The sequence below is a fragment of the Tupaia chinensis genome, unplaced genomic scaffold (genome assembly GCF_000334495.1).
Source record: "Tupaia chinensis unplaced genomic scaffold, TupChi_1.0 Scaffold000129_1, whole genome shotgun sequence".
NCBI lineage: Eukaryota > Metazoa > Chordata > Mammalia > Scandentia > Tupaiidae > Tupaia > Tupaia belangeri.
Genome location: NW_006159598.1, coordinates 65,433 through 74,510, shown reverse-complemented (window position 1 = coordinate 74,510; position 9,078 = coordinate 65,433). Strand labels below are relative to the sequence as shown.

Sequence of the window (9,078 nt, the reverse complement as noted above, 5' to 3'; positions counted from 1 at the left end):
CTATTTATACCTCGGCCCAGCCCCCAGCAGGGTGGGGGTGCCAGGCGTGAGCTGGGCCCTCCTCAAAAATCCCCTCAGGGAGGGGGTCCGGGGAGGGGGCTGGATTGCACAACCCCTAGGTCATGTGACAGGGAGGGCAGGCTCAGGGCCATCAGGATTTGGGGATCCGCATGGTCAAGGGTGCAGATGGGGGGCTGACCCTGAGGGGTGGAGAACGGAGGGGAGCTGGACTGGGGGGCACCTTGAAAAGGGCTGGGTCTGGAGGTGGCTGTGGCCAGGGGAGAGGAGTCAGGAAGAGGGGCAGGGCAGATTTGGGACCTGAATTTCAGGGAGCAGAGGAGGGGAGTGGGGGCTCAGGCACCCATGGCAGCTGGGGCGGATGGGGATGGCCAGGGGACCTCCAGGCTCTCAGTCCATCATCGGAACCCTGAGGTGGAAACATCCGTGGGTGTGGCATGGCGGGGGCCCTGGGTGGTGTGGGGAGTGGAGCCCTCAGTGCCAGGGGCTGCCCCAGAACCTAGAGGGAAGAAGCCAGCACCTGGAGGGTGGGCCAGGGCCAGACGCCTGGGTGTTCTGAGCGCGGCGAGGGCTTGCGGGGAGAGCCAGGTTCATGCAGGGCCGTGTGGGATGGGCATGAGGGGAGACTGAGGCAGGCTTGTGTCAAGGTCCTACAGAGAGGTACCCGGGGTCTTACACCGAGTGTGAGGAGACCCCTTGGAGCTTCAGGGGGGTCCGGCCTAAGCTTGGGCTTACAGGATCGGGCCTAGCCTCCCACCAGAGACCACAAAGCACCAGGCAGCAAAAGGCCTCAACTTTATTACTTCCCACCAGCCCCTCCGATTGATGGGGTGATTCCGGGGTCACCAGGCCTCGGGGCCTGGGGGTCCGAAGCGCCGCAGCAGCTGTTCCTGGTCCTCCAGGTCCTTCCGCACCTTCTTGCGCATGTAGAAGATGGGGCAGTCCCGGCTGTGGGGCCAGGAGGGTCAGCGCTGAAGCTGGCACTGAGGCCCAGCAGGGCCCGGGCGTGGGCCGTTCCCAGGACTTTGGTCCCCAGACCGCTGCCCCCTCCCTTGGCGGGCTGTTTGCTCAGCGGGCATGAGGGGAGCCGATAACAGCCCCCGGAAGGCCCCGGGCCCCCAGCCGTATATCACCTGTCCCCTGGCGTGGGAACCCACCCCGCCCACCCGTTCCCTGGGGAAAGCCCAGCCCACCCCGGGGAGGGGGCCGCACGTGTGTGAACAGAGCACCCACAGCCTCCCTGGGAGGGTGGGGTGGGCGCTGGCCCACTCTGCAGGTGAGGGCACCAAGGGTCCTAAAGCCTCCCAGCCGGGGGGGGCACCTGGTGCAGATGACGTCCTCGTGCAGGCTGCCCTGACAGCGCTGGCACTGGGTCCACAGGCGTGAGAAGCGCTCCTCCAGGGCGTTCAGGTGGGACACCTGGGGGCAGCAGGGGTGAGCAGTGGGCCGGCCCCCAGCGCCCCCCACGCAAACTCCCCTAGCCCCTCACCTCTTTCTGATACAGCTCTGACTCCCGGGGTTGGCAGAACTGGCACACAGCTCCTGGGATGCAGGCGGTGAGCTTAGGGTGCTGGGGCTGGCCCAGGCAGGCCACCACCCCTGCCCCTTCCCCGCCCGCAGCCCATCCCGACTCCCGAAAGTCCCGGAGGCTCAAGAACAAGGGAGCAAGTGTGTGGGGAAAACTCCCTTGGGGAAGCCCCGGGCCTGGCTGGAGACCCTCAAGGAGGTGCGGCAGAGGGGCCTCGCCCAGGGGCCAGGGCAGACCGGGCAGCAATGCTGGCTCCAGAGGTGGGCCCCAGGCAACACCAGGTCCCCACTCACCCTGGTGGCTGGCCCCCCAGCCGATACAGCAGGTGCGGCGCTTGGCAAAGGCCAGGAGGCCGCCCACTTTGCCCGTGAGAACGGTCTTGCAGCGTGTGTGGTCACCCCCTGCAGGAGGCAGGGCAGGCAGTGGGCAGACGCCCTCCTACTCTGGCCACCAGGACCCTCATGGCCCACCCGCCCCCTGGCACCCCGCACACACGCAGAAGCACGGCCTCCGCACGGCCCTCGCCCAGGATGGGCTCGAAGATGCGCAGGAGCGGCTGGGCCAGCTGCTGCTCCAGGTAGTACTGGGTGTCGATGGGCAGGCTGTGCTCCAGCACGAACAGGGGATCCTGTGGCCGGAGAGACCAGGAGGGCCGGTGACTGGCTGCCCTGTGGCTGTGGCGTGGCAGGGGGCTCGGAGGTCATGAGCGGAGAAATGGGTCTCAGGACATCAGGTTGGAGGGGTGGTGGTTAGAAGTCCAGGGACATCGGCTGGAGCAGGGGCAGGCGCAGAGCGGTGGGAAGGGGGGGGGAAGGGGGGACGGGTTTGTGTCTGCAGCCGGGCCCATTTCAGCATTGGGGAGGGAGTGGGGGCTCTATGCAGGCACTGAACTCAGGGCGGGGCAGGGGTTCTGGGGCCAGGCCACACCCCCAGCCCGCCCATCTGGGAAAGCAGAAGTGAGAGTGGGGGGGCAGCCAGGTGGGCCCGACCTCCGACTTCATGTAGGCAGCCACGCCCTTGGCGGCCCCGATGATCACGTAGGGGACGCGGTCGCCCAGGCTGGGCGCACTCCCGGGGTCCCGCTTCCTCATCCTGCGGGGAGACCAGGCGGTGGTGAGGGGAGGGGCAGGAAGCCCAGGCCAGCTGGCAGGGGGCTATTTCTGGCAGCCCGGGGCAGACCTCTCGGCCAGCTCCACGTGGGCCTGCTTGCCCGCGTAGTCGGCGGCAGCGCGGGTCAGCTCCTTGGTGATGACCAGCTGGGAGATGTCGATGCGGTTACACAGCAGGTCCGAGATGACGTCCTGCGCGTGGGCCACAGCACCCGCGGGGTCTCTGCAGGGACACCGCCAGACAGGCAGGTGTCAACAGAGGACACTGAGGGCTGGGGGCTGAGACCAGGATGGGGTCTGTGGGCCGCCCGGGGTGGGGAGGGGCCCTGCCAGGCCACAGGCTGCAAAATGGCAGAGGTAGGCCCTGAATCCACAGCTGTCCAACCCGACTCTTTCCACTGCTTCACCACAGAGTGGTGGGCCTGACACCTGTGTCCCCAGGGGAGAAGGGGCTGAAGGAGGAGCCTGGCCTCCTGGGTGTGAGGGAGAAGGGACTGGGCCGCCCGCAGGGGCTGGGTGAGGGCCCACACCTGTCGATGAGCAGGTGGCGCAGCGAGGCGGTGACGAGGTTAGCCACAAGGGGGCAGTTGTCCCTGCGCACGGCCTCCAGGCCCTTGCAGTCCATGCGGTCGTGTGTGTCGGGCCTCGAGGAGAAGAGCAGGCCTGCATAGCGCTTCTTGCTGATGAGCAGATACGGGAAGTAGACCTGGGAGGGACCCATGGTCCGCACCCTGAGATGGAGGCCAGGGAAGGATGGGCCCTGAGATGCAGGCTTGGACACTGGGGAATCGAGCCCTGGACCTGGCGAGACGGCCCCAAGGGCCCCAGAGCGTTGCTGGAAGATTCTCCTGCACACCTCGGAATCCCAGGTGCCCAGCAGACCGGGCGCCCTGCTCTGAAGCCGAGACCAGGACAAACCTAGACAGCCCCTAACACAGGAGACCCAGAGAAGAGGCACGACAGAGCATCCCCTCAGAAAGTCGAGAGGAAAGCTGGGCTGAGTGGAGGCGGAGGCTTCCCAAACGGACCCAGAGTGTGTTCCCACCATGGGTGACAGTGCAGATCCTGGGGAGGCCCACAGGCCCACACTGGCAGGCACCGGGAACCCCCGCAGCAGGGACACTGACAGGGTTCTTAAAAGCAGGTGCTGCCCTGTGTGGCAAAGCCCAGGACTCTGGACGTCTCTGAAACCAAGGCCCCAACTCAGAAGAATCCCAGCAGCAGAACACGGTGACACTGGGACTTAAGAACCCAAGACTGGGACAGCCAGAGGGGCCCAGTCAGGTCACCCCAAAAAGGCCTTGAGCAGCACCCAGGTCTCCTGGATCCTAATGTCCCAGGGGGTTCCCAGAGGGAATCCTCAAACCCTGCAGGTGCCTGAAGAATCCGAGGCCCCCTCAAATTGGGAAGACCCACATTTGTTCCCACTTTGAGCTCTGTGTGCAGAGAGGGGACCCCACGTACCTTCTCAAACTCGAGCCGGATGGGTGGTGGAAAGTGACCCGATACCCAGTCAGCGGCCTCGCGCCCCAGGGCCATCGCCTCAGCCACAGAGGAGACCCCGAATCTGCACATGACAGAGTCAGTGTCTCCATACACCACCTGGGGGGAGAGGATCCTTCTGCCACCTTGGGGGTGGGAGAGCAGGCAGGGTGTGACCAGAAGGCACGGGGACGTCAGGACCTGGACCCCTGCAGTCCCACCTGTCCGGCCCATCGTAGGGTGTGGCCGGGCAGCCCCTGACCTTGGCGTCCGCACTGTAGCCGTTCCCCACTGTGTACTTGGCCTCGACCAGTTGCTTGGTTTTCTCAATCATTTGACGCCCGAACCCGGTGACACTCTGTGGGCGGAAGACAGTGCAGTGAAGGCCCAGGGGCCACTTGAAGCCACTTCCTCACTTCCGGGGGTGTGAGCTTGGGCAAGTGGCTCCAATCCCTTCAGCCTCAGTTTCCAAATTTGCAAAAACGGAGCTACTAAGCTGCTCCTCAGTGGTCTGGGAAAGCAGTGGGTTCCCGGGGCCGGAGCTCCGGGCAGACAAGGAAGTCGGCACGTCCCCAGTGCTGGGAAGGCCAGAGCCTGTAGAGGCCCTGGGCAGTGTGTCACCGAGACGGTGAGCTCTCCGTGGTCTGGGGGCACTGATGGCCTGGCCCCTTGCCGGTCACCAGGATCACAACTCTGCAGCCAGAAATGACCCTACCTGTGCCTGTGTGCTGGTAGATACGCCCAGGCTAGCTGGCCGTGCCACCCTCACTGAGGAAGCACTCCTCCCCACCAGTCTTATTTCACAAATACGGAAACTCGAGCTGCAAGTGGGGACACCAAGCAGAGATGGGAGTAACACTTTTTTTTTTTTTTAAGAGGTTTTGGCCTTAGGATGCTTGCGCTTTTGGAGAGACAGTGAGACAGAAAGTGAGAAATCAGCCCTCGGGGAGATGGCCACCCCACAATCTCTTCTCCACTCTCCTCCCGGGATCGTAGGCTCGCATGCACACGCCCCAGCGTGTTTTAAGCCACTGGGTCCAGGACTTGAACTGCAGTTGGCCATGTGGGAGTCCAGCGGCATAGCAGCTGCACCATGGCCTCAATACTTGTCTCTGTATGTCTTCAGTCAGAACATCTTTTCTGTTGTTTATTGTTTTTTATGTTTTCCTACAGGGCGCGTGGACTCACTGAACACTGACAGAGAAAGAGAAAGATCACTGCCCAGGGGCAATGGCCACACCCAGTCCCTCCTCAGTACTCTCCGGGATGTGGGCACGCATACACACACGCCCAGTGTTTTTCAAGCTGCTGGGTCTGGGACTCAAACCGCAGTCTGCTGTATGGGATGGCACCAGCTGGCCCAAATCTGTCTCTGACTGGTGCGTGTAGTCTATTGGTGTTTGGTGTAACCTCCGGTATGTTTTAAGTGTTTATTTTCTGACTTCTACTTGTTCCACCTCATATGTTCCTTTTTCTTTTTTTTTTTTTTCTGAATGATTCAGTGCTTTTTTATTTCATCCTCTAACTCCATAAGCCTGAGAGACAAGAATAAGGACAGGGGCCAATAGACCTTTTTTCAGGAAGAAGCCAGAGGGAAAGGCGGAATGGGACACTCCTGGCTGCACCTCTCCTTAGGGCTGGAGTGCCACCAGGGAGGCTAGGGAGGCACCTGGGGACCACGGGAGGCCCAGCAGGGAGGCAGTAAGGGGCACGCCTTGCACAATGGTCTCATTCTCACTGCCTCCTGGGATGGGACTCTATGCTCTTAGAACGCCCTACCTGGTAAGAGCGAGTGAGTTTACCAAGGACCTCGGGCCACACCCAGTAGTTTAGGCTATAGTATGGCTGATGACGGGGCCTTGAGCAGTGCCAGCTGGGCCTCTGGAGGGCTGGAGACAGTACCTAAAGTCGGTCACATAGGGACTCCATGCCTGTGTGACTGACCTCTATTAAAAACCCTGGACAGGAGGGCCGGCAGGTGGTGTGGTGGTTAAGGGCGCTGGACTCCCACATGGCTGACCATGACTCGAGTCCTGGACCTGACGGCTTGCTTTCTCACTTTCCCTCTCTCTCGCTCTCACTCTGTCCTTCTCTGGTCAAATTAAAATAAATAAATAAAGTTAAATAAAAAGTAATTATTAATAAAAAAAAAAAAAAGAAAGAAACGGGACACGGAGTCAGCAGGTGGCTCAGGCCAGTGGTGGTTAAGGCTCTGGGCTCCCACATGGCTAACTGTGGTTTGAGGCCTGGACCTGGCAGCTTACTTTTTCACTTTCTCTCTTATGAGTTCACGTGTCCTATAGCAAATTAAAAAAATAATAACAGTAATAAATGAAATGTAATAAATAATTCTTTAAAAAATAAACAGGAGGGGACCAGCAGGTGGCGTTGTGGTTAAGGTGCTGGACACTCCCATATGGCCGACCACGGTTCGAGTCCCAGACCTGGCGGCTTCCTTTCTCCCTTTCTCTCTCTCTATGTCTCTCTCTGGTCAAATTAAAATAAATGAATGAATAAAATTTTAAAAATAAATAAATAAATAAATAGGAGCTGGGAGGTGGTGTGGTGGTTAAAGGGTGCCGGACTCCCACATGGCAACTACGGTTTAAGTCCCAGGCCTGGCGGCTTGCTTTCTCACTTTCCCTCTCTCTCGCTCTCACTCTGTCCTTCTCTGGTCAAATTAAAATAAGTAAGTAAACAAAAAGTTAAATAAAGGACCAGCAGTTGGCGTAATGGCCATGTCACTGGACTCCCATGTAGTCGACCACAGTTTAAGTCCCAGACCCGGTGGCTTAAACTCATGCCTGGCAATCCCTCCAAGTCTCGGTGTGGAGCCATGTGAAGACTGACACACTCCCCGGGCAGGGAGAGAGCTCCCCATGGCTGGAGGGAACCAAGCGAAGGTGCACAAACACTACTCTGGAATGTGCTGGGACTCAAACCCCACAGGAGGGAGCTGGACGAGAAGACTCTTCTAAGGCACTCTGAGGCCAGGAGCTGAAGCACGGACCAGGCTGAGCATCTCCTTCACCGTCGCACTACAAACTGGCCTGCTGTCGAAGCAGAGCTGCATGGGCAGCAGGCCCGGACCCTGCTGTGGGTAGGGGGAACTGGCTGCCCACTTCCTTCTCAGAGCCATGCGCTGACCACACGCCCGCTCAGAGTTTTCACACCCGGAGTGCGAGGGAGGACTGTGGCACTTGCTCCGACGAAGACGGAGGTCAAGTGCCCCACCGAGGACACACAGCAAATTGCCCAAGCCCAGCTGTCCCCAGCCCGCCCTGGTCCCCCTGGAGCAGAGACACAGCCTGTGTCCACCAGCAGAAGGGCTGGGATGTGCATTCCTCCCCAGTGGCCTGCTCTGCCCAGTCCGTCACTCCCCATCTCCTCGCCCCATCTGAGCACCTCCTGTGTACTAATCACATCTGTGGCTGTCACTGTCCGTGTCCCTACTGGGCTATGAGCTACATGAGGACAAGAAAGACCATCCGTTCTGTCACCCCCTGCATCTCCAGGTGCAGAGTGGCCTGAGGCGTGGCGCACGCTCAGTAAGCCCTTGCTGAATCTTGCTGAATGAACAAGCGGACCAGCTGCTCAGACCACACTGGCATCCCTTCTCTAACAGGCGATGGGTCGGATGGCCACACCCAGCCCCGGGATGCACCTCCAGCCCAGGGAGCCTACCTGCACCCTGCCTGCAGGGACCTGGGCGCTTACCTGTGAGATCTCCAAACATGGCAGCCTGCCCACCTGAGCGCCGGTGAAGCCGTACACGGAGTTGGCGCTCACCTTGAGCGCGAGTTGCCGCCCGTCCAGCACCTGCCGCCGCAAGGGGTCTGTCTCCTTGGCCAGCTCAGCCTTGGCTCTGGGGAAGGGGGTAAAGGTCACTCAGGAGGCACCCCAGGTCTCAGGGAGTGGCCAAACCCAGGCTGGTCAGGATGCCTTTCTAGAAGGGATGCCACGCAGCTGAGCACTCAGGGCACTGCGCCAGGCACCTGGGCGAGGAAGCAGACAGCAGCTGCCCAGAGGACGCCGTGTGCACGTTCACACGCAGCTGCACGAGTGTGGCGGGTGGCCCCGCTGACCCGGTGCGGGGGACTGGCTGAAGCCTCGGGGGGTCTGCACCCTGTGGGAGGGTAGGCGGGGCTCATGGGCACACCTCTTCCGAGCACTGAGCAGGTTCTCCAGGATCTGGGGCAGCAGCCCTTTCCGCACCGACGTCTTCACAAACTCGTCCCCTGTGGGGGTCTTGATGAACTGATCCGCAGTCAGGCTGGGTCAGGAGACAGTGAGGGGTGTTAGGCCACCCTGCCGCCTCCTATGCTCCCTGCCCTGAGGCCCTGCCCTTGGCAGTGAGCCCGCTCCGGCTCCCTCCAGGTCCTCCGGCCCCTTGTGTCTCCCCTCCCCACCCTCTTTCTGAGCCTGTGTCCCCCACCAGATGGGGAATTCCTAAAGGTAGGCCCAGGTTGGCCCCGGGGGAAGAGGTGAAAAGCGAGGTGCTGTACCCCAGCTTCTGGGCAGCCCCGGGCCGCAGGAGTGTGGTGTAGCACAGGTTGTGAGCCATCATGATGGACGGGTACAGCGAGGAGAAGTCCAGGGTGGCGATGGGGACGTCGTAGTACCTGGGGAGGAGGGCGGGGGGAGTCAGGGCCAGGCCCTGCTCGGCTGCCCCGCCTCGGCTCAGAGCCTTACCCTTTCAGGGGCTCGATGACAGTGGCGCCTGTGTAGTCCTCACCACCCTCTGTCTTCACCACGGGCATCAGCAATCCCTCACGCATGGCCTGGCAGAGAAAGTCGGGAATGGAGGGCAGGCACGGCAGGTATACGCGGACGGGGAGCCAGCATGGGAGAGACAGAGACGGGAGAGATGGAGAGAGCCTTCCTGGAGGGGAGCCAGGAGAGTGGCGGGGGGGGGGGGGGGGGGAGGCGCCCCCGCCCCCA

The 9,078-nt window shown here is 61.4% G+C and overlaps 1 protein-coding gene across 2 annotated transcripts in view; it reads right to left on the bottom strand.

Moving 5' to 3' along the window:
• POLD1 (DNA polymerase delta 1, catalytic subunit) overlaps positions 1-9,078 on the bottom strand; it is a gene marked incomplete in the record, with an annotated part of 24,702 nt that overhangs the window by 7,701 nt on the left and 7,923 nt on the right. Inside the window, 13 exon segments of one of the 2 annotated variants that reach the window (XM_027770347.1) lie at positions 801-966; positions 1,340-1,437; positions 1,508-1,560; positions 1,840-1,947; positions 2,042-2,174; positions 2,536-2,638; positions 2,726-2,878; positions 3,186-3,361; positions 4,120-4,257; positions 4,400-4,495; positions 7,855-8,002; positions 8,297-8,410; positions 8,643-8,759. In XM_027770347.1, the coding sequence (XP_027626148.1) occupies positions 861-966; positions 1,340-1,437; positions 1,508-1,560; positions 1,840-1,947; positions 2,042-2,174; positions 2,536-2,638; positions 2,726-2,878; positions 3,186-3,361; positions 4,120-4,257; positions 4,400-4,495; positions 7,855-8,002; positions 8,297-8,410; positions 8,643-8,759 (1,543 nt within the window). 2 annotated transcript variants of the gene reach the window in all.